Source organism: Mrakia frigida, assembly GCF_051309035.1.
Source record: "Mrakia frigida strain ATCC 22029 unplaced genomic scaffold BDY24scaffold_8, whole genome shotgun sequence".
Lineage (NCBI taxonomy): Eukaryota > Fungi > Basidiomycota > Tremellomycetes > Cystofilobasidiales > Mrakiaceae > Mrakia > Mrakia frigida.
The window spans coordinates 253461-281024 of record NW_027481273.1 but is presented as its reverse complement, the minus strand read 5'-3'; the positions used below and the strand labels follow the sequence as shown (position 1 = coordinate 281024).

General features: G+C 55.2%; 10 protein-coding genes across 10 annotated transcripts; 4 read left to right on the top strand and 6 right to left on the bottom strand.

Moving 5' to 3' along the window:
• Positions 1–30: 30 nt before the first annotated feature.
• Positions 31–2061, bottom strand: BDY24DRAFT_382553 (uncharacterized protein). The gene is made up of 4 exons (XM_076639538.1): positions 941–2061; positions 814–864; positions 669–731; positions 31–592 (listed from the first exon to the last, which is right to left on the bottom strand). Exons 1-4 carry the CDS (start codon positions 1973–1975, stop codon positions 380–382), a joined length of 1362 nt encoding a protein of 453 aa, XP_076498489.1. The 5' UTR covers positions 1976–2061; the 3' UTR covers positions 31–379.
• A 651-nt stretch (positions 2062–2712) lies between these two features.
• Positions 2713–4264, bottom strand: BDY24DRAFT_439753 (uncharacterized protein; the record flags this gene model as incomplete). The annotated part of the gene is made up of 2 exons (XM_076644467.1): positions 4250–4264; positions 2713–4097 (listed from the first exon to the last, which is right to left on the bottom strand). A coding segment is annotated over exon 2 (1263 nt), but the record flags the coding sequence as incomplete, so codon positions are not given.
• Positions 4265–4684: 420 nt separating this feature from the next.
• On the bottom strand, positions 4685–6723 carry BDY24DRAFT_406341 (putative protoplast regeneration and killer toxin resistance protein; the record flags this gene model as incomplete). The annotated part of the gene is made up of 5 exons (XM_076642702.1): positions 4685–4924; positions 5038–5211; positions 5291–5633; positions 5869–6315; positions 6686–6723. 5 exons carry the CDS (start codon positions 6721–6723, stop codon positions 4685–4687), a joined length of 1242 nt encoding a protein of 413 aa, XP_076498487.1.
• Positions 6724–7027: 304 nt separating this feature from the next.
• On the bottom strand, positions 7028–8538 carry BDY24DRAFT_359966 (HIG1 domain-containing protein). Its single transcript, XM_076637857.1, has 7 exons — positions 8398–8538; positions 8279–8291; positions 8045–8192; positions 7773–7946; positions 7663–7700; positions 7428–7588; positions 7028–7336 (listed from the first exon to the last, which is right to left on the bottom strand). The coding sequence occupies exons 1-7, from the start codon at positions 8401–8403 to the stop codon at positions 7190–7192; spliced, it is 687 nt and encodes a 228-aa protein (XP_076498486.1). The 5' UTR covers positions 8404–8538; the 3' UTR covers positions 7028–7189.
• A 259-nt stretch (positions 8539–8797) lies between these two features.
• Positions 8798–10301, bottom strand: BDY24DRAFT_382547 (uncharacterized protein). Its single transcript, XM_076639537.1, has 7 exons — positions 10159–10301; positions 9850–10095; positions 9628–9732; positions 9389–9559; positions 9238–9302; positions 9071–9161; positions 8798–8950 (listed from the first exon to the last, which is right to left on the bottom strand). Exons 1-7 carry the CDS (start codon positions 10174–10176, stop codon positions 8828–8830), a joined length of 819 nt encoding a protein of 272 aa, XP_076498485.1. The 5' UTR covers positions 10177–10301; the 3' UTR covers positions 8798–8827.
• A 151-nt stretch (positions 10302–10452) lies between these two features.
• BDY24DRAFT_382545 (lactonase family protein) lies at positions 10453–12043 on the top strand. The gene is made up of 5 exons (XM_076639536.1): positions 10453–10594; positions 10685–10700; positions 10777–10957; positions 11028–11349; positions 11417–12043. The coding sequence occupies exons 1-5, from the start codon at positions 10477–10479 to the stop codon at positions 11923–11925; spliced, it is 1146 nt and encodes a 381-aa protein (XP_076498484.1). The 5' UTR covers positions 10453–10476; the 3' UTR covers positions 11926–12043.
• BDY24DRAFT_382543 (alpha/beta hydrolase family protein) lies at positions 11989–15740 on the bottom strand. The gene is made up of 12 exons (XM_076639535.1): positions 15621–15740; positions 15307–15533; positions 14891–15201; positions 14597–14823; positions 14070–14517; positions 13608–14005; positions 13475–13545; positions 13195–13401; positions 12593–13125; positions 12332–12526; positions 12151–12229; positions 11989–12063 (listed from the first exon to the last, which is right to left on the bottom strand). Exons 1-12 carry the CDS (start codon positions 15720–15722, stop codon positions 12012–12014), a joined length of 2850 nt encoding a protein of 949 aa, XP_076498483.1. The 5' UTR covers positions 15723–15740; the 3' UTR covers positions 11989–12011.
• Positions 15741–16081: 341 nt separating this feature from the next.
• On the top strand, positions 16082–18726 carry BDY24DRAFT_413464 (josephin domain-containing protein; the record flags this gene model as incomplete). Its single annotated transcript, XM_076643190.1, has 8 exons — positions 16082–16097; positions 16204–16248; positions 16430–16567; positions 16639–16656; positions 16725–16809; positions 16916–17028; positions 17106–17396; positions 17510–18726. The coding sequence occupies 8 exons, from the start codon at positions 16082–16084 to the stop codon at positions 18724–18726; spliced, it is 1923 nt and encodes a 640-aa protein (XP_076498482.1).
• Positions 18727–19139: 413 nt separating this feature from the next.
• On the top strand, positions 19140–22223 carry BDY24DRAFT_349221 (uncharacterized protein). The gene is made up of 5 exons (XM_076637680.1): positions 19140–19628; positions 19803–20454; positions 20579–20992; positions 21145–21234; positions 21353–22223. The coding sequence occupies exons 1-5, from the start codon at positions 19244–19246 to the stop codon at positions 21738–21740; spliced, it is 1929 nt and encodes a 642-aa protein (XP_076498481.1). The 5' UTR covers positions 19140–19243; the 3' UTR covers positions 21741–22223.
• A 177-nt stretch (positions 22224–22400) lies between these two features.
• On the top strand, positions 22401–27552 carry BDY24DRAFT_272921 (uncharacterized protein). The gene is made up of 16 exons (XM_076636914.1): positions 22401–22560; positions 22655–22870; positions 22991–23034; positions 23149–23215; positions 23288–23463; positions 23574–23949; positions 24060–24197; positions 24288–24409; positions 24532–25920; positions 26007–26115; positions 26216–26267; positions 26345–26461; positions 26547–26743; positions 26841–26936; positions 27026–27091; positions 27185–27552. The coding sequence occupies exons 1-16, from the start codon at positions 22447–22449 to the stop codon at positions 27215–27217; spliced, it is 3312 nt and encodes a 1103-aa protein (XP_076498480.1). The 5' UTR covers positions 22401–22446; the 3' UTR covers positions 27218–27552.
• The last annotated feature ends 12 nt before the right edge of the window (positions 27553–27564 follow it).

The window sequence follows — 27564 nt, the reverse complement described above, 5'->3', positions numbered from 1 at the left end:
TTACTGTAAAAAAGAAAAGGGGAAAGAGCGAGGGCGGGAGAGGGAAGAACGAGAGCGAGAGCAGGAGAACGATGCGATGCGAGAAGCTGAAGAGAGAGAGAGAGAGAGAGGGTAGCCAAAAAGGAAGGGAGGAGAGCAAAACTGTAAGCGGGCGAAGAAGCGAGTACTGGTGAAGAGTTCGTGAGAGGAGAAGAAAAGAAAACAAGGGAGAGAGAGGGAGAAAGTCTGAACGAAACCGTGTGCGAGAGTGCAAAAACCTAGCAAGAAGACCGACGAAAACAGCCTGAGAACGTAGAAGAGAGAGAGGAACAAATAAAGAAGCAGAACAAAGAGATATACAGTGAAACAAGTGCGAATGCGAATCCAAGAACGGGGTAATCTAGCGAGCTCCTCCATCGGTCCTCAACGCGGACGCGGAAGCCTTGGATCCGATGGAAGGTTGCTTCCTCGACCTGGACTTCGCGTCCTTGGTCTTGGAAGGAGCAGCGATGCTGGCTCGGGGTGCGACGGGGGTAGTGGCGACGACGGCTTCGACGGCGGAGGGAGATCGAGAACCTCGAGTGGTGAGAGTGGGAGACGGGAGAGGAGAAGTCTGAAGAAACGAGACGAGAACGCAAGTCAGTTTCGAATCGAGTTGGAACGAGGTGTTGGAAAAGGGAGAGGCTTACAGAGGGGAAGTCAGGCTTCTTTGGAAGTCCAACGGAGAGAGCGGCGACGAACGACTTGGGCTTCTGCGAGACGAAAGATCGAGACGCGACGGGTCAGTTTCGTTCAGCTCCTCGTCCGGTTTGATCTGAGAAGCAGGGAGCTTACATCTTGCTTAGGTCGAGTAGGAAGAGAAGAGGGAACGTTGGACTTGGAGGACTGGAGAGCAACAAAGGAGGGAAAGAGAGTCAGTCGAAGTGGAGGGAAAGAGATCGAGAATGGATCGTCGACTCACCTCGCCGAACATGGCACTCAAACTCCCAACAGTCAAGAACCCATCTGCCGTCCTACTACTCTCCTTCACCTCCTTCCTCCCCCTCTTCTCCGCTCCAGCGACCTTCACCTCCTGCTCAACAGGAGCTCGAACCTTCCACAGAGCCCCAACCTGAACCGGAGCGACGACGATCTCCTCCTCAGCGTCAAGAAGGACCTTCTCTCCTCTCTCGAGCACCTCCTTCCTCTCCGAAGCAACCAGCGCTCCTCCACCCTTCCCTTCCCTCAACGTAGCCTTCGTCATCGCGTCGATAGCTCGCATCGCCATCGTTCGAGGAGGAAGACCCGCTCGAGGACCAGGTCGTCGAGCTCCTCCGGCGGCGAATCCAGGAGGTTTCCCAGCTCGAAGGAAGATGAAGTTCTCGTCGTGTTGAGAGTGGTTGTGGATGGCGGAACCGATAGGGGATCGACTGTCGAGGGTGCTGGCTCGGGATCGAGCGGCGGAGTCGTCTCGTCGAACTTGATACGTCTCCGTTCGAGGTCGAGTCTCCTCGACGACGGTTGGCTGAGGTTGCTGCTGACCGACTCTGGCGATGGCGACGTCACCACCGATGGGAGGAAGCGGGATGGTGACGACTCCGGGAGGGTGAGGAGTAGCGACTCGAGGGACGACGACGTCGAGGAGGACGGAAGTCTCCTTCGTGGATTCCTGAACGACGGGAGGAGGAGCCATGGCTGGGACTTCGAGTCGAGATGATCCTGGCACTGGACTCGAGATGGATCGAGGAGTGGGTGCGTCTCTCGTCGGGAGGGTGGAGAGGACCGAATCCGAGGCGGATCGAAGGCTGTTGGCGTAGACGGAGAGAAGCAGGAGTCTCTCGAGATGGGAAGCCTGTCTCTCGAGGTCGGGTCCGAGAGACGAAGGGGTCGAGACTCCTGATCCCGAGAACTGACTTCGAGCGAACGCGCTTGGTCGACCGAGTCCGATTCCGAGGAGGTTCGACGCGACCTCCAAAAGCTCCTGGTTCGAGAGCTGTCGGGGCTGTTGATGAGCCATCTCCTCGAATCGGATCGGCTGCTGGGGATGCTGGTACTGCTGGTGTTGCTGGTGAGGAAGGTGCTGCTGTTGCTGTTGCTGTTGCTGTTGCTGGTGGTAGGGCTGTTGGAGGACAGGAGGAAGCGCCGGGAACGAGAATTCGGTGGGCGAAGGTCCGTATCGAGGAGGAGGGAAGCACGCTCGGCTGTCGAAGGAGGAGACCGAGAACGAAGGTGAAGGGCAAGGGTGAACGGAGGAGACGAGAGGAGAGGACCTGAAGGGGAGGGTCGGAGGTCGTTGTTGTTCTTGGACTTGAGGGATGATTCGACCTCGACCGTGGGGTTGGATTCGCCAGACCGAGGGGTGGGAGTAGGCTTGAGCAGAGTCGTTGTTGTTGTTTCCTCGAAGGAGGAGGCTGCTGTTCCCTCGAAGGCCGAAGTTCGAGGATCCCGGTCGTCGTTGGAAGGTCTCGACGTACTGAGAAGAGAGGAGGAGGCGAAGCGAAAGTATCAGTCGTTGCTCTACGAGAGAGATGTAAAGAAGGAAAGTAGAGATATGGAAACTCACCTCGGACTCAGGATCCTGAGCAGAAGACGTCCAGACGTTGAGACGACCGTCCGAACCGACGACGGAACCATCGACTCCGCTGCGAGAGAGAGAGAGGGAAACGAGAACGAAGAGAGCGAGCGAAGGTCAGCAAACGAGGCTCGGGAAGAAAGAAGATAAAGAAGAAAAGAAGAAAAGAGGAGAAGACCCACGAAGGGTTCCTAGCGTAGGGAAGGGACTCAGGTCCGACCATGACCGCGATGCATTCACCTCCCTGCTGCTCCTCCGCTCCCTTCAACCCAACCGACCTCTTCATGATCAACCTAGCCATCCTCTCCGCGACCTTCTCCCTCGAAGGCTTCGAAGGCGTCACCGCTCTCATGATTCCCTTGATCAACACCTGTCTCTCGGGACTTCCTGCCTTCTCCTGCATCGACGACGAAGACGACGACGCGACCTCCCTCCCCATCCCTCGACCCATCAACTCCGCAAACCCGATCGACCTCTCGACTTGGTAAACCCTAGTTTGAGCGAAGACGAAGGGTCTGGCGAAGGGAGAGAGAGAAGTAGGAGTGGGAGCGGTGGTGATGACGGTAGGGAGAGATGCGGGAGTGGCCGTCGTCGAGGGACCTTTGAGGAACTTGTCCGAGATGGAAGGCGGGTCGTGGACGATGATGATCGAGTCGATGCTGGTGTCGAAGAGGTCGGTCTGAGGGATCCCGGGAGTGATGAGGGACCAGGAGGACTGCGAGGAAGTGGGAGAGGAGATGTTTTGGAAGGAGGTGGTGCCTGAGCCGATTGATTCCGGGCTGAACGAGGGTTGTTTGGTCGGATGCTGAGAGGGAGAAGTGGTAGGAGCAGAGTAGATGAGGGTTCGAGAAGCTGTGGGAGTAAAGGGAGTTGAGGTGGCTCGAAGGGGTTTGCTGGGAGAGGAGGGAAGGGAGTGGGAAGGGGAGACGAAGGGAGAGGAGGAGGAGGCGGCGAGTCGAGAAGCGGGAGGACCGTCGTTCTTGTTGTCCTTCTTGGGCGAGTAGGAAGGAGTTCGTTCTCTCCTCCTTCCGTTCGGAGCAGAGAAGAATCTCATCTTCCCAACTCCCTTCGCAAACTTCCTCGATCGGGCTCGCTTGACGACTCCGAGGTCTCCGTCGTCGTCGTCGTCGTCTTCGGTGGTCGAGGCTACCTCCTCCTCGCCTCCTCCTCCTCCCTCCTCATCATCCGAGCTCCAGTCGTCTCCTTCCTCCTTGTGCTCCAAGGATGGTCGAGCGAGGTTTCGGCCTCCTTTGGGACCGAGAGGAGAAGGTTGAGATGTTCTGATTCGAGAGGAGAAGGTGTCTGGAGGGAAGGAACGGCGGGGGACTTGAGAGCGGGACGACGACGACGACGAGACCTTTCGAGCGACGAGGAAAGTAGTTGAAAGAGCTGAAGTACCGACGGGATGGACGTTGGCGTGAGTGGGAGAGGACGGAGGAGACGACATGTCGAGTCGAGTCGAGTCGAGTTTGGCGCAAAGAAGGAACGGTGGCGAAAGAGGGTCGATGAGGAGGGAGGGAGGGATCCAAGGAATGAGGGAGACGAGGACGCGTCGCTCGGAGGCGAGCTGCTGGGAGAAAGAGAGGAGAAAGGGAAGAGAAGAGAAGAGAAGAGGGAGAAGAAGGGAGGGAGGAAGGGGAAGGGGAGGTGGCGTTGCAAGTCAGAAGGTGAAAAGGGAAAAAAAGCAGGGCTGAAGAGGGAAAGAAAGGGGAGACGGACCAGGAACGAGATTGGTGCCCTTGACCTCGCCTTCACCCCCTCCTCCCCAAGAAACCCTCTATTAGCCTCCAAAGCTTACACTCCCGACACCCCTCGACTAAGAAAGGAACGATGACCCATCGAGATCGAAATGAAAATGCAAGCAAACAGGATGTCGTCAGGTCTAAGGGTAAGGGAGGGAGGGAGGAGGGAGGAAGAGAGAGTCATGTTCGAGAGACGAGCGAGAGATCGTTCGAGAAAAGAAGGGTAGAAAGTCCAAGAGTATAAAGTAGCAAGCTAGTGGGAGTAAGGAAGTCGTCAGGGCGTAAAGAGCAAGAGAGCGAGAAGAGCGAGAAATCGAACGGAGGGAGGGAGGGAGGGAGGGAGGGAAGGGGAGGGTCCAGAAAAGCAAAAAAGTGGTTTGGTTCGTTTCGTTTCGATCACCTGCCTCCCTCTTCACATGATGCTACACCCTTCCTTCCCTTCAGCCTCAGCAGGAGCATCTCCCGACTCGTTCCTCCTATCCTTCATCAACCTCTCGGCGTTCCGATCTCGTTTCGTGTCCGATCCTGCTCCTCCTCCGACGGCTGAGCTGTTCGACCGTAACCGTTGAGCTGCTCGTTTGTCTCCGGCGTCGGCAGCGAGTCGATACCAGCTGAGAGCGTCCTGAGGAGAGGGAGGGGTTCCGATTCCGACCTTGAGAGAGGGAAGGAAAGCGGGGAAGGAAGACGGGAGGAAAGGGAGGAAGGAAGGAGGTGAGCTTGAGCTCGAACGAGAGAGCGCAGAGTTCGGAGAAGGGAGGGACTCACCTCGCTGAAGTATCCTACAGCATACTGAGCCTTCGCCAGACCAGCCTCAGCAGCCTTCTTCGCCCAGAGATAAGCCTCCGTATCCGACTGAGGGAGCACTCCAGGAGATCCGACGAGGTACCAAGCGGTGAGAGCGAAGCAAGCTTCTCGATGTTCTTGTTGAGCAGCGATGTTCTGAGAGTGATCAATCGAACGAGAGTCAGCTCGAGCTCGAGAAGAAGCAGAAGATGACGAGAAGGAACAATCGACTCACGTAGTAGTGTATCGACAGAGCCGCGTCCTGAGGACATCCCATCTTCCCGTACTCGTAGCACTCCCCGAGCTTGTAAGCGCTGGGAGCGTATCCCAGTTCACTAGCCTGAGCGAGGAGCTCGGCAGCATACTCGAGATCGACGAAGAGGACGTTGTCGATTCCTCGTTCGTGAAGGAGGGCGAGCTCGTGAAGAGCGTGAGGGAACTCCTCCGTCGCGTGCTCGGTCGACCTCTTGAGCCACTTGACTCCCTCCTTCGGACGTTTCGAGAGAGCGAGGTTTCCGTTGAGCTCGGCGGTTCCCAGTCGATACATCGCTCCAGGATGAAGAGCAGCGGCGGCTTTCCTGTGAGGGAGGAAGGAAGGGGAGGAAGCGAGAGGGACGTGTCAGCCGAATGAGCTCTTCGTCGTGGAGATTGAGCTCGACCTTCTTCGTCGAAGCTCGTGATTTCTTCTACTCCATCTGGTGCTATCTTCCATCTCTTAAGGATCCCAGAAGTCCATCGACAAGACCCAGCAGACCAACTTCTCATCGGAAGGAGCTTCGAAGAGACGGTAGGAGGAACAAGACGAGGACTCACTTGTAGAACTGCACTGCCTTCGCACTCTCCCTCCTGCAACCCCACCCGTTCTCACAACACGTTCCAGCCCTGTAGGCAGCGTCGGGATGACCATGTTTCGCAGCGAGCATAAACAGAGGGAACGCTCTATCGAAGTCCTGCTTCCCTCGAAGGGTTCCGATGCCGTTGGCGTAGCAGTCAGCCAGGAAGTACTGAGCGTCAGGGTGACCTCGATCCGCTAGACGTTTGAGCAGGACGACGGCTTCCTTGATGAGATCCTCCTTCTTCTCCTCGACGGCGACGTCGTTCTCTGGGGTGTCGGAAGTGAGGTTTTTGGACGCATCGATCATGAAGACGGCGAATTCGAAGATGACCTCTGGATCGTTCGTCTTCTTTGCGTTGGTTCGGTAGAGTTCGAGAGTTTTGGCGTGGGAGAGGAGAGCGGCTTGGTTTCCGGGACGAAGATGACTGGAAGGGGTTGGTGGCGAGGGAAGGTGGGTGACAGGCGAAAGCGAGAGGTGAAGGAGGTGAAGGAGAGAGGGGGAAGGAGGAGAAGGAGGAGGAGGAAGACGTAAGGTCAGTCAGCTTGTTTTCTCTATGAAATGCTGAGAAACAGAGAGGCGAAGCACTCCTAGAGGATCTATAGAGTCTCTGGAGAGCGGTAGCATCTCTAGTAGAGAGGTAAACCTGAAGAAAAACAGCTTGGGGCCTCTCTTCTCCCAAGACCACAGGACGAGCTCCTCCTTCTCTTCCTCCTCCTCCCCTTCTTCCCTCCTCCCTCCCGACCTTCTTCCAAAGCATCAGAGAGCATCCCAGCAGGACAGACGATGAGACTCACGATTGATCTAGCAGCGGAGGAGCTGGATTTCCGTACATACTGGCCGTTGCTGAGCTCTGACGGTTTCCTCCTGCTGAAGTCGGGGTTCCTCTTGGTTGAACCCCTCCGTACGCATACTCGGACGGAGGTCGTGAAGATTGAGGCTCAAAGGCCGACATAGCCTCGATAGACGAACGCTTTTCGAAGTTGAAGGGAGGGAAAAGGGAGAAAGGAAGGGAAGGGGAGTGGGTGAAGGATGGAAGGGAAACAGGGACACCTTGACCTCGAGTGAAAGACGACCTTCCCCCGCAGGGCCTTGCGAACTCAACGTCACCGTTTTGCAGGTGTGTTTTTTTGCTCGGTGAATGGTGAAGGGACATTAGGATCGTACTACGAAAGAGATAAGGAATTGGTTACAGCTAGGAAGAGAACGACGGGGTAGAAGGAGAGTCGAGGCGACGAGCTCTCTCCCCCCGTCCGACCTCGACTTGACTCGACCTGTCCAAGAACTTGGTCTGGCTCCCTCTAAGCGACCACCTTCGCCGAGGCCTTCTGACCCTCCCTGAACTTCTCGTGAGCCTTCAGCAGCTTCTCCCTAGCCTGCTCACGCTCAGCCCTCTCCTTGTCCGTCGCGTCGCGCTCGAGCATGTCCGCCCACGAATGATCAGGCTCCTATTTCGGGCGAAGAAGGAACGAGATGATCAGCTTAGATCAGGAACTCGAAGAGAAGATGATCCGAGACGGCGCGAGAGAAAGAACTGACCTTCGGAGGGGTGTGCTCAGGATCAACGTACGTCAACGCCATAGCTCCGAGCATCAGTCCGATGGTGAGGGTTTGAGCGATGATTCGAGCGTTGATGAGCTTCTGAACAGTCGTGAGTCCTGGACGACGCCAGACGAAGCCGAAGGATCCAACCATAGCGACTGAGAAGAAGAAGAAGAGCGAGTCGCGTGAGCTCGATCTTTCAGCCCTCAACGTCTCACGAAGAGCTACCTACCAGCCCAGGCACCTCCCACTAGCGAGTATTGATGATCCCTGTAAGTAAAGAAGACGGTGTTTTAATCAGCTCTTGTTCATTCGAGACAGAGACTGCGAAACGAGACTCACTTCGCCCAACTCTTGATCTGCTCCTCCCGATTCATGCTCTCCCACTTCCTCCTCTCCCTCAGCTCGATAGCGTTGAGCTCGTCCTGTCCAGATCCCCTCCACTGAGCCTTCTCGAAATCCGTTCCAGCCTTCTCAGCTGAGATAATCATAGAGGGAACGAGCACGATGACGACTCTAAAGAAAGGGAGGAGGGCGCGGTGAGCTTCGACTTTGGGGACGCACAGAGAGCTCGTCTTCGCCTCCGAAAGGCTCGAAATTGAAGAGTAACTCACCCAAAGGCCTTGAGGGGTAAAGGAAGAGTCCTGTAGTAGGTGGTCTTGTAGTAGGCAGTGGTGAAGGTTGGAATGGCAACGCAGGCTCCCGTCAACAATCCTCGGACTCCTCCTCGCACAACGGCGGCTTGATGAGCATCGGCTTCCTCTGTGAGATTAAAGTAGAGTGGCCAGAACAAAGGTAAGCTTTATTCTTCATTTTTGAGGGCGCTCAAGACGAGGAGGGCGGCGAACCTTGGGTGATGAGCTGATCAAGAGGGAGGAGGGAGGGAGGGAGGGAGGGAGGGAGGGAAAGGTCAGCTTCGAGCTTGCCTCCTTTCAGCTGAGGCTAGAGAACGAGAAAGAAGACTTACCTTCATTTTGATTTGAGGGTTTGAGAGTGAAGATGAGGGCGCTTCGAAGAGAGTGGTAGAGGCAGATGAGGGTTGGGAGAGAAGGAAGGACGTCGCCCCTTCTTCAAAAGTAAGGTGCGATTCCCGACAGCTCGGATGACGAGGAAAGTGAAGGATGGGGGGAGAAGAAAGGGACTCGAAATACTTTCTTGCGGCAGATGAGATGGATTGAAGAGTTTCTCAGATGTAGGAGGATGAACATTTTTCATCTCCGCGATGAGAGTGATTACATTTTTGGGCGAGGTCGACTCCTTCGAAGAGAAGAAAAACGACGCGTCGCCAACGGCTGAAGGAGATTGCTCTTGGGGACTCAGTGCTCGCGAAACTGGACTCAAGGCCTTCCTAATGAACGCTTCTAGCATCTCTAATCTAGTTCCATGCATCAGGCTACCTACCAAGGCTTCACCCTCTCGTCCTGCCACCACTTGCCCGTCACTCCTCCCAGGTCGTCCAACGCGAGCTTGACGGGAGTTTGAGCGCCTTGATCTGGAGTCTTGGTTCCTTTGGGAGCCATCTGAGTTGGTTCGAAGTGGGAAGAAGAAGGAGCCGTTGAGAAAAAAGGGAAGGAGGAAGGGAGAAAGAATGAAACGCGTCGTCGTCGCCGCGACGAGAAGAGAAGAGAGAGAAGACTGACATCAGTTTTCACCCAACCCGGACAGCAAGTATTGATGGAAATCTTGGGGTATTTCCGAGCCAGAAGGAAGCAGTAGGCGTTGAGGGAGAGTCTGCGTCGGGAAAAAGAGAAAGGAAAAGTCAGGGTCAGGGTCGCGACGACGAACGAAGCAGAGCAGAAGGACTCACTTCGACATGCCGTAGGCAGAAGAGGGCCAGCCCTCTTTCTCCCAAGTCCCTTTGGAGACGGCATCCTGATCGGAAGGAGGAAAGAGGGCGAAGAGAGGTCAGCAAAAGAATGGAAACACGTCGTCGATTCTGGATCGAAAAAAGGACCAACCTTGAACTCCTGAATCGCAGTCTCGAGCTCCTCCTCCGTCAAATCTTCTTTCGTGAACCTCTCTCGCACCTTCTCGTCCTTGATCAGACCCGAGAAGCCGGCCATGGAGGTGACCGTTACGAGTCGAGGTTCAGGAGCTTTCTCGACGAGAGGAAGAAGGGTTTGAATGACCTGAAGGCGAAAAGAAGATCAGTACTATGGAGACGAGCTCAATTGAGCTATAGGGAAGAACTACGTACTTTCTTGGTGCCATGGTAGTTGACAGCGAACGTCCAGTCCAGGATTTCTCGATTGAAGTCAGGTCCGGACGTCGCAACTCCTGCGTTCGAAACGAGGACGTCGATCTGCATTCCGAACGAAATCCATACCAACAACCCCGCAGGTCAGTACTCCACCATCTCATCTACCAACTCCTGCGACCTGATTCCTCGAGAGACGCCAAAGGAAGAGCCCAAACTCACCTTCCCATCCTCCTTCTCCAACCTCTCCTTCAACCTCCTTGCACTCTCCCCACTCTCGTCGCCAACGTCCAACTCTCCCAGCACAACCTCGTGGCCCTTCTCCTGTCCCTTGAGACTTTCCAAAGCAGCTTGGCCTCGAGATGAGTCTCGGGAGCAGAGGTAGATCTTGAGACGAGGGTTGGGAGGAGCCTTGAGAAGGAGTTGACGGACGATGGCGAGGCCGATGCTTTTGTTCGCTCCGGTTACCTAGACAGAGGGAGCTGATCAGCAGGGAAAGGAGAAGAATGAGGGAGAGAGATAAGAACTCACTACGATGACTTTGGACATGATGGTTTTGAGGTGGGAAGAGAGAGAGGATGGACGTTCGGAGGGAGGGAGGAGGGAGGTGAGCTTCGATCTGCGTCAACTGGGGATTTAGAGCGATGACGCACTAAGACAAGATGAAAAAATTGCCGGGTTCACTCCGAGTCGCTTCTTCGACGGTCTCAGGATCTCGGGGAGTCCAAAAAAAAACAAGAAAGAAGAGCTGGAGGGCAGAATAAGAGGGCCAAAAAGAAGAAGGAAGGATCGGTGAGCTCGAGTCTTCACCCTCTTCCCCTCCTCTCCTCGAACCGTCATCGTCTCAGGATGCCAGTCCTTCTCATTCTTGGATCTCACACCCAGGACCTCTACTTGGTCGTGTTCAACGAGGAGGAGAGGACTCTCGAGCTCAAGAACACGTTCCGACTCGCTGAATCGTGCGCCTGTGCGTCGAGCTTCCTTCTTCTCCGTCGTGGAGATCCAGAGCTTCCCTAGATGCCTTTCTGATCTTTCCCCTTTTTTGGTCCTTTTTCAGGGGTCGAGAAGCATCCGTGGGCGCTGTTGCAACTTTCGAAGCTGGCTGACGGTCGAGAACTGACGGTCCATCTCCATTCTTCTCTCCTCCAGCTACCTTCCCGACGTCGTCTACTCTCACTCGCGAGAGGAGGATCAGGCTCATCAGATCTTCGCTCTCAGGGTTCTCGACGGGGAAGGGAAGCTGGAGGTGAAGAGTCAAGCTGCTAGTGGGGGAGTGGGACCTGTCAGCTTTGCAGTTATGAAAAACGGAAGCGGTCTCGTCGTCGCTCATGTGAGCTCTTCCTCCCTCCGTTGTGCTGCCTCTCCTTCTGACTGATCATCTCGTCCTCTTCCACCACTAGTACAACTCCTCATCAGTCACCTACCTTCCCCTAGATGTCGAAACAGGGCTCTTTCTTACCTCGGAACCGACTCCGAACCAAATCCTCAACCTCCCCTTCACTCCTTTGCCTCTCAATCACGAACGTCAAGAAGCTCCTCATCCTCATCAGATCGTTCTGCATCCGAACGAGGAGAGGGAGATCTTCGTTCCCGATCTGGGAGGAAACCTGGTTTGGCGATTGCTCTGGGAGGGAGGAGCAGACGGACGATGGATCGTCGCAGGAAAGGTCGATGGATTCGAAGACGGCCAGGGACCTCGACATTCTGCTGTTCACCCTGATGGTGAGCCGAACCTATCAATATTTGTTTTCTCCGTCTATTCAAGTCTGATTCACACTTCTCCGACCAGGCAACTTCCTCTACACGCTCACCGAAATGGCTTCAGCCCTCGTCGTCCACTCTCTCCCGCCTCTCGATTCCCTCAAACCCCCGATAGTCCTCCACACCATCTCGATTTTACCTCCCAACTACCCACCCGACGCTTTTCTCGGGGCATCCGAGATTCTCTTCCTCCCGTCGACTTCTCCCTCCTCGCCTCATCTCCTCCTCTGCACCAACCGCGACTCCCCTCTTCCCGAGCGTGACGCAGTTGCCGTCTTTCTCGTCTCTCCCACGTCCGGAGGAAAAGTAAATCGTGCTCCAGAAGGATGGGTTTACGGGGGAGGGAGTCATCTGAGGGGGATGGGAGAGGTGGGAGGAGAGGGGGAATGGGTCGCCGTGCTTGGAAGGACCGAAGGTGGATTGGTGATGTTTGAGCGAGGAGAGAAGGGGATAGAGGAGGTTGCGAGGTTAGAAGAGGGGGTAGTTAAGGCTACGTCGGTGGTTTGGTTTAGATCTGAGACGATGGGGAAACGATAGACTAGCGTGATTGATTTCCGTCCAGATGCGGAAACGGCGAGGTCTTGCTGTCCGAAGAGCTGAGAAAGGGCGAAGCTTCATCGATTTCATGAGGTCCAAGACATGCCTTCGTTGTACTTCCAATCTGGCCCGAAGAATCTGAAGAATCGAAGCAGAACGTCAGCGATGAAAACGAGACGCGTCCTCGACTGAATATTCTTTCTGAATGGAAGAACGAGCGCTCACCCAGCAGCTTCTATTCCTCCAGCTCCTTGCCAGTCGGCTTGAGGACCAATGACGATCCAATCGGGAAGAGGCGTACCGGCTGAAGGGAGACGAAGAAGAAAGGCCAGGACGATTCAATTCCATGCACTGAAGCTTCGATTCAACTGCGTAGAACCTGCCCTCAAGAAGGAGGGTGACTCACTTCGTACCGGAAAGAGTCTATAGGCACGCTCGAGACCAGCTGGGTCGGTGCCAGCGAGGTGGAGAGCCAAACCTCGTCCGTTCGTCGGGTGAGGATGAAGGGAGAGGAGACCGGTCGAGGGTGAGTTCTTGGGGTCGAAGGTCCTGGGTCCGAAGGAGGTGGCGACAGAAAAGATGTTGAGAGCAGGGAACGATACTGAGAGGAAAGGTAAAGAGCGTGTTAGGCAGATGGAGCAGAGAGGACGAGGACGACGCGACTCACCAGCTGTCGAGTTCAACGACCTCCCAAACGCGTTCCTCCAACCTCCAATAACCACCAAACTTCCCTCCAGTCCCTTTCCGCCAGCAAGGACTCTCTTCTCTGCCACCTCCGAGCTCACGATCTCGGCATCAAGTCGAGCGTAAACGAACGCGTCGTGAGCGATCCGTTTTGCGATCTCGACCTCTTGCCTCGACTCCAACGATGGAACAACCAGAACGAGGGGACCTTCCGAGGTGAGAATCCGTATAATGGGGCCGGATACTCGAGGAGGAGGGGTGGGAGAGATCGAGGAGTCGAGGAGGGTCCAGGAGGAGGACGGGTCAGGTCGGTGGAGAGTGATGAGATCCGTCGAGGTCGAGAGATGTGAAGGAAGAGGAAGGATGGTCGAGTCGATGTGAAGTGTCGCGAGAGGGAATTCTAGATTGGTTGCGGAGGATGGTGCGAAGGAGATTCGGCGGGTGTTGGTCGTTTTGAGGCGAAGAGTCGAGAGGTCGTCGTTGTCTCGAAGAGGGGAAACCTGTAGCCGTGCGAGTCTGAGAAGGAAACGATGAAAACGAATGGTTCACTCTGAAGTCCAAAAGTATTAGGAGGAAAGAGCTCACCTCCCAGGCTGATCCAACTCGAGGATCTTCCAGCCTCCCTTCGAACCGTTCTCGTCGACGTTGGCACAAGTGAGCGTGAATCCTTCCTTGAGGTAGGCGTCCTTTGGTGGTCCAGTCAGAACGAGCTGCTTGTTGAGAAACGACCGAGCTTCAGGAGAAGAGAGGATTCCGTCAAACCAGTGGGACTGTTCGGGGATTTCTTGGAGGCTGAAAGAAGAAAAGAACGAGCGCGTCGAGGTGAGCTCAAAGCGATGGATGATCTCGGGAGAACAACACTCACACGACAGATGAGACATTCCCAGTCCATCGATCTACGAGAGATTTGAGCTCTCTTGAATGCCAGACGGGTACCTGTTCGGGGAAGGACGCGTTAGCTCGATGACATGGGCAAGACGAGAAGAAGAACAGCTCACGTTGTCGTCTTCCCTCCCATGAACCAGCATAAACGGCAGATGAGCTGCGTTTGAAGCGTGTATATCGTTGTCGAAGGAAGCCAGGGACGAGAGGAGGATCCCCCAGAGCGAGGGATCGACGAAGTGAGAAGACGACCATTGGGTGAAGGCGACGTAGCTTTGGATTTTGAGGTAGCCAGCAGCCGAGATGCTTCCGAGAAACTCGTCGGGGTACCGTTCCAGTAGATACGACGCTCCTTGACCTCCGTTCGAGTGTCCGACGAGGAAAGTTCTGTCGGAGAGTCCCCAGTCCTCCTTCTCGTTCCTCCTCACCTTCAGCTCAACGACCACCTTCTCCAAAGCTTTCCGAGCAGCGAAGACGCTCTCAGCACTTGCTCCATGCCAGTCGTATCCCCAAGCTAAGATAAGAAGATCGTCAGTACATCTTCACACCATCGAGAAGCAGAAGCGAAAAGAACCCACGCGTCTTTCCCGTCGCAAAGACAACCCACCCTAGTCCAGTTCTCCTCTCTCCGAGAGCCTCAGTCCAGAAAGGACTACTCGTATCGACTCCAGCTCCGTGCGTGGCCAAGACGACTGCCGATGAGATACCGTCGGAGGGAAGAAGCGGCGGCTGAACCATCGCGTACTGAACAGTGAGGTCGGTGTCGAGGTAGGTGTATCGAAGGGCTGGATAGAAGATGGGGTTGGAGGACCAGTGCGAGCGATGATTGAGGGGTAGAGTTATGTACAACTGAGATGATGTCGTTTCGATAGTGCTGACGAGGGAAGAGAGAGTGACGCGAAGAGTGAGGGACGTGATGTTCGAGGGGAGACGCGACGTTTGGTTGATTGAGAGAGCGAGGGGCCGAGTTTGGTAAGGGAGGAGGTTTAGAGGCGAGGCGAAAGGGTAGATTGAGAGTGAGACACCCTGATAGAGCCACGAGAAACCGAGCAAATGAGTTGAGGGAGCTGATTGAGCAGGCTAAGCAAAGACGCGTCGAGCTCACCTCGACTTTCTCGACGACCTCGATGGCTCGAACGATGACTCCATCCTTCCCACTTCCAGCTCGAAGAGCAACACCTGCTACTTCTCCAAACAACCACCCGTCGACAACGTCTGGGAATCCGATCTGAGCGTCCTCAACTCCGAGAAGAACAGAGGACGACGAGACGGCCTCGGCTCCAAATCTGAACTTGATCTTTGGCGAAGACTCCTTCGGGTCTCCGAACATTCCTGAGCGAGTGAAGAGAGCAGCTAGTCAGTGGTCAGATTTTTACAAAGTCGAGTAGACTCGACTCACTCGTCTCGTACAGCCCTCGAACCATCAACCAGTACTCTCCCACCTCGAGCTCCTCTACGCAACCAGCGAGCTTGCTCGGAAATCCAGCAGAGGAGGCCTGAAAGTCCGAGTAGGCGTAAATGTCTCCCGTGTGCCATCGAACGGCGGTCTTCACTGGACGATCTTTGGGGATGATGGCGAAGGAGTGAGCTTGGGTGAGGTCGAGGTTGACGGGGATGGACGGAGAGGATCCTGAGATGGTAAGATTCGTTCGAAGGAGTGCGAGGTACTGAAGAGAGGCCCATCCTTCAGTTCTACGAAGTTGAGCCCAGCTGAAGAAGCAGAGTAAGCAAAAGAACGACGGGGAGATGGTCAGCCCGATTCGACGAGCTCGCGATCCTCTTCCCCCCCCTCGATGTCGAAGCGAACATACTCACTCTACGCCTTCCCACCCAACTTCTACCCACCCAGTCTCATCCTCTTCAAATCTACCCCAAGTAGCCTTGCCGTCGACAGCATACGAGCTGGGAAACTCGCTCATTCCCTCCTTGAAGTCGAGTCCAAGGAAGAGCTCTTCCTCTGTTTGGTTTCCCTTTGTGAAAGCGGCGAGAGGGGAAGCGACGTAAGGGAGTTCTCGAGTACCGAGTGGAAAAGGTCCTAAAGCCTGAGAGGAGTGAGAAGAGGACACAGGGAGGTGTCAGGATGAAGAAAGACGATAGGAGAAAGAGCGCTCGATGGAAGGAAGGCGAACCTCCCGTATGCGTGAGACCGTCGCCGAGGAGTCCATGATTGATAGAGGAAGCTGAGTGACAGAAGAGAGGGAGAGAGCGGAGAGGATGGCTTGAGCTCTCATTCACGAAAGAGGAGGTCGTTCTGGTTGAAGGAGAAAGAGGGAAGGAAGGAGGTTGAGCTTGACTTCGGCTGAAGCCTGAAGGCGTCGAGTGTTTTGAGTCGCCGCTGGAACTCGAATTTTTGCAGGAAACAGCGCGATCTGAAGATTTTAAGGACTCGGATATCCGAGCCTTGACCTTTGGACATTTTCGATTTTTTAAAGATATCAGAAAGAAACGGGAGCGGAGCCTGAAACCTCAGATCCATGACGACCTCTCGAACGTCCTCCTTTCCACTTCCAACTTCCATCCTCCTCTTTCTCTCGGAATCTCTCCATCTCCCTCTGCCAGGTCCAACCTGAACGAAACACCTTGGGTTAACATGGATCTCGTTCCAAGTGAGTGAACCCCCCTCGTTGCTCGTGGAAGAGGAGGAAGAGCGCACCATCTCCACGAAGACGCTCGCTCACCCTTTCCCTTCTCTTTCCCTCCTTCTTTCTCCAGGAATCTACCACGAGACGCAAGAGTCGGACTCGCAGATGTGTGGTCGTGAGTCTAATCTCTGCTCTTTCTAACTTGTCGAAGGGATCGCGTTGGGTGGAGAGGTCGTCGAAACAAGGAGAGAAGAGGGGAGCTGAGCTCGAGCTGACACGTTCCTTCCCCTTCCTTCCCTCCCTTCTTCGTCCCTCGTCCTTCTCGTTGGCCTCGCTCCTTCTCATCCTATCTACAGAACATGCTCTCAACAACCTGCTCCAAGGTCGCTACTTCCAACCTACAGACATGGCCGAGATCGCAAACCAGCTTGATCAGGAGGAGAACGCTGAGCTCGACGAAGATCGAAGGATCTCGGTCAACATGGACGACAGCGGTGAGTATCTCCGTATCCACTTTTCGGCACACACCTCAAGCTGAACTGTATACACTTGGTTTGATTCTCAGGGTTCTTCAGCGTTCAAGGTTGGTGGTCGTTCCTGCCGCTCTTCTCGAGCTCACACTGACTGCCCTTCCCTCCTCTCTCTTTCCAGTTCTAGACCGATGCCTTCAAGTGTGGAACCTCTCTCTCGACAGATGGAGAAGCGAGGATATGGCTGATAAGTGGGACAAGCCTGAGTCAGTTCAGCATTCATGAGAGCTCGCCTTCTGCTCCTCCTTCAACCTCGACCCCCCCTCGACATCTTCTCCCTCTGACCATCTCCTTTCTCTTCTTCGTCCACAGAGAGCAAGAAGCCTACATCCTCAACCTCCAGTCGCACTGGTTTTGCCTTCGTCGGTTCGGTCAGAAGTCGGAACGCTGGTACAACCTGAATTCGTTCTTCCCGACACCTCAATGTTCGTTCCCTCGCCCTTCTTCGCGACCCGAACTTGAGAGCTCACCTTCCTTTGCTTGTTTTCTATCCACACCCCAGGGATCTCTGGGACCTACCTCTCGATGGTCATCAAGTCTGCAGAGGATGAAGGCTACTCGGTCTTCGTGATTCGACCTCTCACTCCTCAATCTCCTGCCTCCGTCGCCGCTGGAGAATCGATTCTTCCCAACACGTCCGCCGACGAGGTCTCTGCTCGCCTCGGACCTCCCAACAGGGAAACCAATTCGTCGTCTTTCTCGTTTAGGGGTACTGGTCAGAGGTTGGGTGGAGGGAGTGGTGGCGATGGAGGTGCTGGGTTCTCTGGAGCAGCGAGTGGTGGAGACTTCGAAGGTGAGCTAGTCTCTCCTTTTTATTTCTCTCGCTTCTAAAACCTCCGATACCAAGTAGAGCTAGAAGCTGATTAGATTCTCCTCTTGTTCTCCCTTGCTTTCTACCTCTCCCAGACGAAGACGCAGCCTTCCAAGCAGCTCTCGCCGCGTCCATGGCCGACTCCTCCCCTGGAACTCCCTCCTCCTCCTCCCACCCGCCCTCAGCACCTCCCCCGATCGAAGATCCCGTCGCTCTCTCCCTCGCTCGAAACCAAGCTCGTCTCCAAGCCTTCCAGCGTGAACAAGCAGCCGCTCTCCGAGGAGACTTCGACATGGGCATGGGTGGGTTCGGAGGAGGAGGAGGAGGAGGAGGAGGAGGAGGAGGAGGAGGGTTCGGAGGATACGCTGCTGCTGTCGCGAGCGGGAGTGGGAGTGGGAGTGGAAGTGGAGCTCAGACGGGAGGATTAGGGTCTCAGGGAGCTTCGAGAAGTGGGAACGTCCCTCAGGTCGACGAACGAACGGAAGCAGCCGCTGCAGGAGGAGGAGGAGCAGGCTCGAGACGACCTCGACGACAAGGGGATCCCACAGCTCTCGACTTCGACGACGATCAGTTCCCTTCCTCTTCAGCCTCCTCTTCCTCCGCTCAAGCCAGCAGACCCGTCGCTGCTCTCCCCAGTCGTCAACGAAGCCGCCACGACGAGGACGAGGAACAGATGCGACGCGCCATCGAGGCTTCGATTCGGGATGGGAAGCAGAGGGAGCGAGCGGAAGCCAGGGAGGCTCGTCGTGCTATGCAGGTGGATGGGGAAGACGACGACGAGGAGGAGGAGGAAGAAGAGGAAGAGGACGACGACGAACCAGTGGAGGACGACGACGAAGAGGAACTCGACACCTTCTCCCTCCCTCCTCCACCTCAACCTCAAGCAGCCCAACCTCTCCCTCCACCACCACCCATCCCGGCTCTCCATCCTTCCACCAACGCTTCCTTCCTCGGCGGAGACTTCGACTTCGGCGACGATGGTCATCAAGGCTTTGGAGGAGGCGGAGGCGGAGGAGATCGAGACTACGACGACGAGGACGCGGAGCTTCAGAGAGCGTTGAAGGCTTCGATGGAAGGGCTGCCGGATGGGTGGACGAGTCCGGCTCCGAAGGTCGTTCCTCCTCCGAGACCTGTGCCTGCTCCTGCTGCTGCTCCTGCGGCTGCAGCTTCGACGTCGACGAGGTCGGGAGGAGGAGGAGCGACGAAGGCATCAGAGGAGGAACAGAAGGACGAGGACGAGGAAGAGGAAGAAGAGGAGGTGGTGCTGAGTCCGGAGGAGATCAGGGCGAGGAGGTTGGCTAGGTTCGGTTAGTTTGGTTGCTCGCTCGGTTGTATCGGGAGGGACGAAGGAGGGGAGACGACCAGCTTCGAGGACGCGTCGAGGTCTTTCTCGTTCGACTGCCTTCGTTTTGTTTCTTCTTTCATCTCCCCTACATGTTCCCATTAGCCTCTAGTACATTTGCATGTCTCTCTACACAAGACTGCTATATCACCTTTTCGCTTTCTCTACATCGATTCACTCGCGAAGGGACGAGAAGAAAAGGAGAGAAGGGAGAGGGATGGCCGGAGATGCGAAACGCAGAACGAAGAACGAAAGCGAGCGAGCGACCTTCGCTCTTTTTGGTATCTTTGAAGGTTGTTCCCTCCCTCCGAAGGAAGGTTCCCACATCGTCATAAGGAAGATTTTTTTTCCGAAGTCTATATATTCAGGACCAAACGGAGGCTGTTGGCCTGCGCCTCGACGTCGACCCCACACTCTCTCCTCCTCTCCTCCTTCTCCTTTCCCTCTCTCTCTCTCTCCTCCTCCCTCCCTTGAAAAAAAGCAGAGAATGTCGACGACGTTGATCAACTCCCCTCGGTACCTCTCTCAGCATCATCGCTCTCCTCACTCTCCTCCTCACTCGTCGCCTCCTCCTCCTGCTCGTCGTTCGCTCTCCTCGACCTCGTTCAACTCCGCCGCTCCTCCTCCTCCTCCTCCCTTGGTCGTCCTCCCTCTCACGAAAACAGGACCATCCTCGCCGCCGTCTTCCGAGAAACTTCCTCCGACGATTCCATCCGAGGTGTTCCAGCAGCAGCAACAGCAACAGTCGTACGAGCTGTCTCCCGAGGAGGAGAGTCGACGTCGGAAGCAGGTCGAGGAAGCGGAAGGATGGAGTGTGCTCGCTAGTCAGCATCACAAGTCAGAGTATAATCGGTTGAAGTGGGGGGATAAGGGTGAGTTTATAGGTCTTTGGTTGTATGCGCTTTTTAGTAAGGGGAGGGCTGGAAAAGAGTATGAGCTGAACCCTTCTTCTCTTTCGTTCCTCCTCCTCCTCCTCGCCGGTCTCCTCTCCTATCTCTCTCTCTCTCTCTCTTCGCTTTTTTTTTCCCCTTAATGATGGTTAACAGGCTCCCGACTGTACTACGTCCCTCTCTCGATCCAACTGCCTTCTCACGTGCACGAGTTGATGGAGAAACAAGCCATCTTCGAGTCTTACTGTGCGACCCAACAAGCTCAGGCCACCCCGAACCACCAGCAACAACAACCTCCTTCCTCTTCTTCTTCGATCCAAACGGATATCAACAACAACAACAACGAGCTCGTAGGAGGAGGAGGAGGAAGGTTGACTCCTCCTAGGGATCTCGAGCAGGAGGAAGGGCTCGAAGGCACGCTCGTGAGCGATGAGCTTGAGGGAGCAGGAGGAGGAGAGCAGGAGAGCATACAGGTCCAGGATCAGATCTTGCAAGCTATGGAGGATCAACTCGTCGTACCTTCAACCTTCCCTACTCCTCCTTCCTCTCAACCTTCCCCTACTACGCCTTCCAGCAACCCAGCCCTCCTCGTCGTCAACTCGAACTCGAACTCGAACGGACCCGCGTCGGCTCCTCCTGTTCACCCTCGACAAGCGCAAGCGACAGTCTTCTCCTCGATCGAAGCTGGACGAGGAGAGTACGCTAGTAGGCAGGCTCAGAACGAGTCGACGACGACGACGAGGATGGATCAGCAGCATCATGTGGTGGTCGCTCAACCGGTGAAGACGAGTGATTCGCATCCTATCAAGTGAGTCTCGTCTCTTTCGTCTCTCTTTTCTTTCCTTTCTCGTTCCCTTTTGTATCTTCTTCTTTGAAACTTAATCTAACCTAACCCTTCGTTTAATTTTCATTTCGTCTCATTACAAACCCAGCATCTCGATCCTCCTCCCACCCTCCTCCATCCCTCTCCTCTCTCCGCTCCTCTCCCTCAACCTCCCTCCTTCCCCTCCCCCTCCAGGCTTCCAACCCTCCCCTGCCTACTCCACCACCACCGCCACCGTCTCCTCCTCGTCGTCGTCGTCGTCGTCAAGACAACCGTTCCGTCTCCCGCCGCTCCTGGACCTCTACCACCTCTCCCTCTCCTCCCCTTCCGTCGATGCCGCGCCGGATCCCTCCTCCCTCCTCCCCCGAGGAAACGGAGGCAAAGTAGGAAACTTTTTGTTGAGTTCCTGTCCGGGGAAGAAGGTCAGGTTGAACGGACCGGTCAAGGGAAGGGGAGCCATCTGTAGGGATCTGAAGGTCGATTTGGAGAGGATTAAAGGGTTGGGGGTTGGATGCGTGGTTTGGTAAGCATTATTCCTGCTCTTTTTTTTTATTTCATTTGGTTCGAGGAGGATTGGGAAGGAGGAAGAAGGGGAGGCTGGGAAGAAGAAGAGGGAGGGGAGAGGACATGCTGATCGTTCGTTCGTTCGTTTGTTTTTTTTGGTGGCGTGTGCAGCTGCCTGGACGACGAAGAGTTGACCTACCTCGGTGCTCCGTTCGACGAGTACGCCAAGAACGCGAAACTGGTCGGGTTGGATGTGATCAGGTCAGTTCTTCGTTTCCGTTTTCGACGACGAGAGAGAAATGAGCAACGAGTTCCGACTTGACGCGTTTTTTTTCTTCCCTTCCCTCGTCTCTCCCTCCCTCGCTCCTCTCCCATCCAGAATCCCCATGCCCGAAGGCCTGACCCCTACGTCCCTCCCGATCTTCGACTCTCAAATCACGCACCTCGTCCGAACCTACACCCTCCGCGGGATCGACGTCCTCTCCCACTGCCGAGGCGGCGTCGGTCGAGCGTCCATCGTCGCTGGCTCGTGGGCGATCAAGATGGGGTTGATCGTTCCTCCCGCTCCCGTTTCTCGGTACTGCAACAACGGCGGGGAGAGGGAGAGGGAGATGGAGGACTACGCGGTGGTAGAGAGGGTGATTGCCGTGTTGAGGAGGAGGAGGAGTTTGAAGGCGATCGAGACGTACGAGCAGGTGAGGTGGTTGATGGAGTACGTGGGCTGGTTGAGGAGGGAGGGGAGGGTTTTGGAGCTGCCGAGGGAGTGAGGGAGTCGATGTTTGAGGTTTCGTTTCGTTTCTTTCCTTTTCTTTTTCTTCCCTTCCCTGTTTCGTTTGAAACGTTACGTTGCTTTCTGGCTTCTCTCTCTCGGTCTTGCTTTTTCTTCTTCTTCTTCTTCTCATTCCGTTGTAAATCTAATACATATCTACATGTGGACGCTCTCCTCTTTCCCTTTCCCTTCTTTCCACATCGTCTCTCTCGTCTCTTTTTCACTCTCCTTCTCCCCTCGCCGCTTTGCATCGTCCCTCCCCCTCCCCCGCCCACCCCCACGTGCCCTCTGCTCCTACTGCTACATACCCTCGCTTTACTTCTACCTTCCCTCGCTTCGGCTTCGCTGCCTACTCTTCTTCTCCTTTAACGAAACCCTTTCTCTGGCTTCGATTCGACGACGACGCGTGTTTTTTTTTTCCCCCTTTTTCTTCCTTTTTCTTCCTCTTCTCGACTCGACTCGACCCAAAAACAAAACACACAGAGACGTTTCGGTTGATTGTTCGTTCCGTCTTGGAATTGCATTTTTTTTCGTTCTTCGCGGTTCCGTAGACTCTACTCGCAAGGAGGGAGTGCAAGCAAGACCAAAAAAGAAGACGCGTCGAACCCGGTCGCGTTCTTCGAAAGTCAAGAAGCTCGTCGCCTTCCTTCCTTCCTTCCCTCCCTCCAAACCGCCACTCCCTTCTCTTCTTCTTTTCCTCTCGAATGATCGCTCCTCCCCCACCACCCCCTCCTCGTCCACCCTCCTCCGACTTTGACTCCCTCGTCTTCTACGTCGTGGAAGAATCCCTAGCAGGTCTAGCAGCGGATAGAGAGATTGTTCGTCTCCTTCCTTCCCTTCCTTTCTCTCCCTTCCCTTCCTTCTCCTTCTTCCTTCTTAACGTACGTTCTTTCTTGCTTGTTGAGTATCCAGATCTCCGACTCCCTTCTCTCGAAAGGAGCTCAACTCTGTCCTCCTCCACCACCCTTAGCTGCTTTGGATCAAGGAGGAGGATGGAAACCTCGGTTCGATCTGGACAAGGTGACCTTGGTCGTTTCGGACTCGATCAATTTCGCAGAGTACGACGAGATCGAGAAGAGGAACAAGGGCAAAGGGACGGGGGATAAGGAGAGGAAGTGGGTGGTCACGGTGAGTGGGATAGAGGAGAGGAGAGAGAGAGAGTGGTGGAGGGAAGGAAGGAGGAGGGACGTGAGCTGACCTTTTGGATGTTGGATTCGTCGACGCGTTTCTTTGGGGTTGATTTTGTAGACGCGTTGGATGGAGAGGATGGAAAGGTGCGATAAGTGGTTGCAGTGAGTACTTTGTATATGTCTAGGGCTTTGAGGGGGAGTAGGAAGGGAAAAGGGAGGGAAGGAAGGAAACTGATGAGCTCGGGTTTCCTTTCCTTCCTTCCTTACGAAACACAGTCCTCAGTTCTTCTCCCCGGATCCCAAGCTCTACTTCTCAGGTGTCTGCGTTTGTGTGTCGGATGAGGTGAGCCGCTTTCTATCCTTCTCGATCTCGCTCACGTTCGCGAGGAGCTGATCGATCTCGTCGTGGGTAAAGATGTCGACGGGAGACCGGGATGCCATCAACTCAGCCGTTTCTGCCTTTGGAGGGTCGACCAAGATGCATCTCACGACCGAGGTTTCTCATCTGCTCTGTCAGAACACCAAAGGATCGATGTACAGCACTGGGATCGATAACATCGGTCCTGGGCTTCAGGTTTTGCTGCCTCACTGGTTCGTCTCTCTCTCTCTCTCTCCCTCTTCCCTCCTCCTCTCCTCCTCTCCCCTCTTCTCACTCGAGCTCACCTCCTCCTCCTCCTCCTTCGTTCGTTACGCATCTCCAGGGTCGACGACTGCTTCACCAAAGGCGTCCGAGTCCGAGAAGAACCCTACTCGTGGCCCGATCCCCCGATCCTTCAAGGCGACCCTCAAAAGATCCCCTCGGACGTTCTCCCAGCTCAACGAAACCTCCTCAAGCACGACCTCTACGCCGATCCTTCGAAACCTGCTCCCCACCCGAACTACGATACCAGCGAGACGCTGAAGGGGAAGAAGATCTTTTTCTCGAGCTCGTTGGAGATGGAGAGGATGAGGTTGGAGGGGATCAAAGGGATGGTGAGGAGAGCGGGTGGAGAGGTGTTGGAAGGGAACGAGAGGAGGATGGTGGGGAAGTGTGATGTGTTGATTACAAAGTACAGGTCGGGGAGTTCGTACAAGGCTGTGAGTTTTACCTTCTCTCACGTTTCTCGATCCGGACGAGGAGGGAAGGAGAAGCTGAACCTTTTTCTCGTTTCGGTTTCCTTTCCCTTCGCGCGCGTCCGTCGTCGCAGGCCGTTCGAGGAGACAAGACGATCGCTACCGTCGCATGGCTCTACGAGGTCTGCCTGACCAAGAAGTGGGTGGATTCGAAGGCTCATCTTCTTCACTATCCTATCCCGGACGATACGATTCCAGAGTTTGCTCAGTTCGTGAGTCTCCGTTCTCTTGCTCTTCCCTCCCTCCGCTTTCGACGACCTCTCTGACGCGTCTTGCCCTTTCGCCTTACCCCTCGAAAACAGAACATGACCGTGACCAACTACACCGGAGACTCGAGGGAATACATCAAGAAGCTCATCGATCTCATGGGAGGAAGGTTCACTGCCGACATGGGGAAGAAAAACACTCACGTTATCGCTGCGAAGTTCGTCCTGCCTCTTCCCTCTCCTCTCCTCTCCTCTCCTCTCCCTCGACGAGACGCTCCACTGACGACGCGTCTTTCTTTCTTTCATTCTTCTTCTTTTCTCTTTCTCACTCCTTCTCTAGCGACCAAGGAGCCAAAGTCGCCAAAGCTCGATCCTGGAGTCTCACCCTCGTCAACCACCACTGGCTCGAAGCCTGCTTCGTTCGCTGGGCCGTCGTCAACCCCACCACCGACGCTCTCTTCTCCATCCACTCTCACGGAATCAGCGCTCAACCCATCATCGCTTTGAAGGGACTCGTCGATGCCGATCTCGCTCGATGGACGGAACCTGCTTTGACGGAGGAGCACGTCGAGGAGGAGGAGGAGGACGAGGAGATGGAGATTGAGGATGGGTTGGTCGTGCCGAGTGGAGCGAGTGGGAGGGACAGAGGAGATGTGGAGGTGGAGCTCGCTGAGGAGGAAGGGGACGAGGAGGAGGACGACGACGAAGAGATGCTTCCTGAGACGGCGGATATCGGGAAGGGGAAGGGTAAAGGGAAGGGGAAGGAGAGGGTCAAGGTCGTTGAGGAGAAGGAGGACGTCGAGATGGAGGATCAGGAGCAGTCGAAGAAGAAGAAGAAGAAGTCGTTCGCCTCTCAATCCAAGTCGACTCCGGATCTCTTCAACCCTACAGGATCCTCCCTCGCCGCTCCCCTACTGGCTACTCGAGCCACCTCGGACGTCTTTGGAATCCTCGGAGCGTCGGAAATCCCCTCGTCCAAAGCACCAACAGCCTCCGCCGTCAAAGGTCACTCGTCTCGAACCCTCACTTCCCAGAAACCTTCCTCCTCTCCTCGACGGGCCGCTGCTACCAGGGAGGACTCTTCAGACTCTTCCTCCACTCCCGACGAAGACGACGACGAGGAAGAATCCGACGACGACGACGAGGAGGAGCAGCAACCTCCTCCCGCTCCTCGACCCAAACCCGTCCCTACCAACGCTCACGCTTCCACCTCCAACTCCAAACCCACCTCCTCCAAACCCACTTCGAAAAAGCCTACCTCCATCACCAGCAGCACCACCAACGCCGTCGCTTCAGGCTCAGGTTCAGGCTCAGGATCCAACCACACTCCTCGAGCAGGAAGCACCCGAGGCGTCTCCCCTTCGTCCATCCTCCCTCCTCGCTCTCGACGAAAAGCAGCCGACAACGCCGAACGACTCCTCCACGAGACGATCATGCCCGATGTGTTGCTGTACGAGAAGGCCAAGAGGAACGGTACGTTGATGTCTGAGCCGAGGAGGAGGAGGTCCGGGGGAGGGGACGAGAGCGGGAGTGAGCGAGGGAGGAGCAGCAGCAGTCCTGGGAAGAAGTCGAAGAGGAGGAGGAAGACGAGTGTTAAGGAGGAGGAGGAGGAGGAGGAGGAGGGAGAGAGTAGTGCTGATGAGGAGATGGGGAAGGGGACGGCGAAGGGGAAGGGGAAGAGTACGAGAGTTAAGACGGAGGAGGAGGAGGAGGAGGAGGAGAGAGCAGGGTGAGTTCTTGCTCTTTTCGATTTCGAAACGACGCGTTGGAGAGTTGGGTAAAGCTGACCTTCGTTTGGGGGTTGTTTTTGGACAGACCTTCGACGTCGAGGAAAGCTGGGAAGGGGAAACCTCGTGCTCCTGCTGTCAAAGTTCTTGCAAAGGTTCTCACGACGAAGATCACGCTGACGCAGGAGGAGATTGATGTGAGTTTTTTTTTGCTCGTGCTTCCTTCGTTCCTTCCTTCTTTTTCGGTCGGCCTCGACTGACTTCGACACTTTTCTCTTCGTCCCTCTTTTCATTCAGTTCCTCGCTGCCCTGGGAGCCAAGGTCGTCTCCGATGCTGCTGAATGCACTCGTTCGTCGTCGTTTCCTCTCCCTTCTTCGCCTCCGACGCACGCTGACTCTCTTTTATTCGCCTCGGAACCCCCACAGATCTCGTCACCTCCGAAATCTCTCGAACCGAAAAGTTCCTCCAAGCGCTCGCCGTCGTTCCTGCCATCGTCAACCAGAAGTGGGTCACCGACTCGATCAAGGCTGGGAAGCTTCTCGGTTCGTTGCTCTCGTTCTCTCTCCTTCCCTTCGCTCGTCTCGAAAAAAAAGAGCTTACACCCTTCTTTCTCACTTTTTCTCTCAGACGCCGAACCACCCTACCTCCTCTCCGACCCAGCCAACGAAAAGAAACTCAAGATGACCCTCCCCGTCGTCCTGCAACGAGCTGCCGTTCACAGACCCAAGGGAGGTCTCCTTGCGGGGAAGACGTTCTGGGTGACGAGATCGGTGGAGACGAGCTTTGATGTGATGAAGAGGTTGATTGAGAGTGCAGGTGGGGAGGTGAGTTTCGCGTTGTTTCTTTTTTCGTTTCGTCGAGTCGAGTCGAGTTGGTTGACGCTGACTTCGTCTCTTCTTTTGTTGGCTTCGGAGCAACCAGATCGTCAAAGCCATCCCAAGAGCATCAACCTTCATCGACTCACCGGACACGAAATTCCTCATCTCTTGTTTGAAGGATAAGGCTCAGTGGAAACCTGTTCGTTTTCTTTCCTCTCTACCTTCTCTTCCTTCTCCTCTTCCCTCGATCGCTGACCTGCCGTTCCCTTCGTTCCTTTACGCTACAAGCTCGCCGAAAAGGGAGTCACCGTCTACGATCGAGAACTCGTTCTGACCGGTCTGGTGCAGCAGCAGGTGAGCTCTTCGTTCTTTCTCTCTTCTTGATTCTCCGTCGTCGCCGCCTCGAACTGACCTCTCGACGCGTTGTTTTTTGGGGTCTGTGATCAGCTCGAGTTCAAGAAGTTCATTGTGAACCCGTAGGTTTGGAGGAGGAGAATTTACTTGCATGTCGTCGTTCTCCGGTTTCGTTTCGTAGCATCTCTTTCTCGTCGTTTGTGTGTCGCAGAAGGAGGAGGAGGAGGAGGAGGTCGTGGTCGTTTCGTTTTTGTTCTCTCTTCGTTTCGCGTTTCTCTCCTTTCGTTTTATCTTTCTAGCATGTTTCGTTTCTTTCCGTTGATGGCGATCTTCGAACGTTTCTTGCCTGCAACAGCAACGAGAGAACTGGAGAGGAGGAGTGCAGGCGACGGGGACGGGACGCGTTGGGTCGTCTAAGTCGTAGCTTCTCTGCATCGACCTCTTTTTCGCAGACCTCTCAAGCAAGCTCTAAT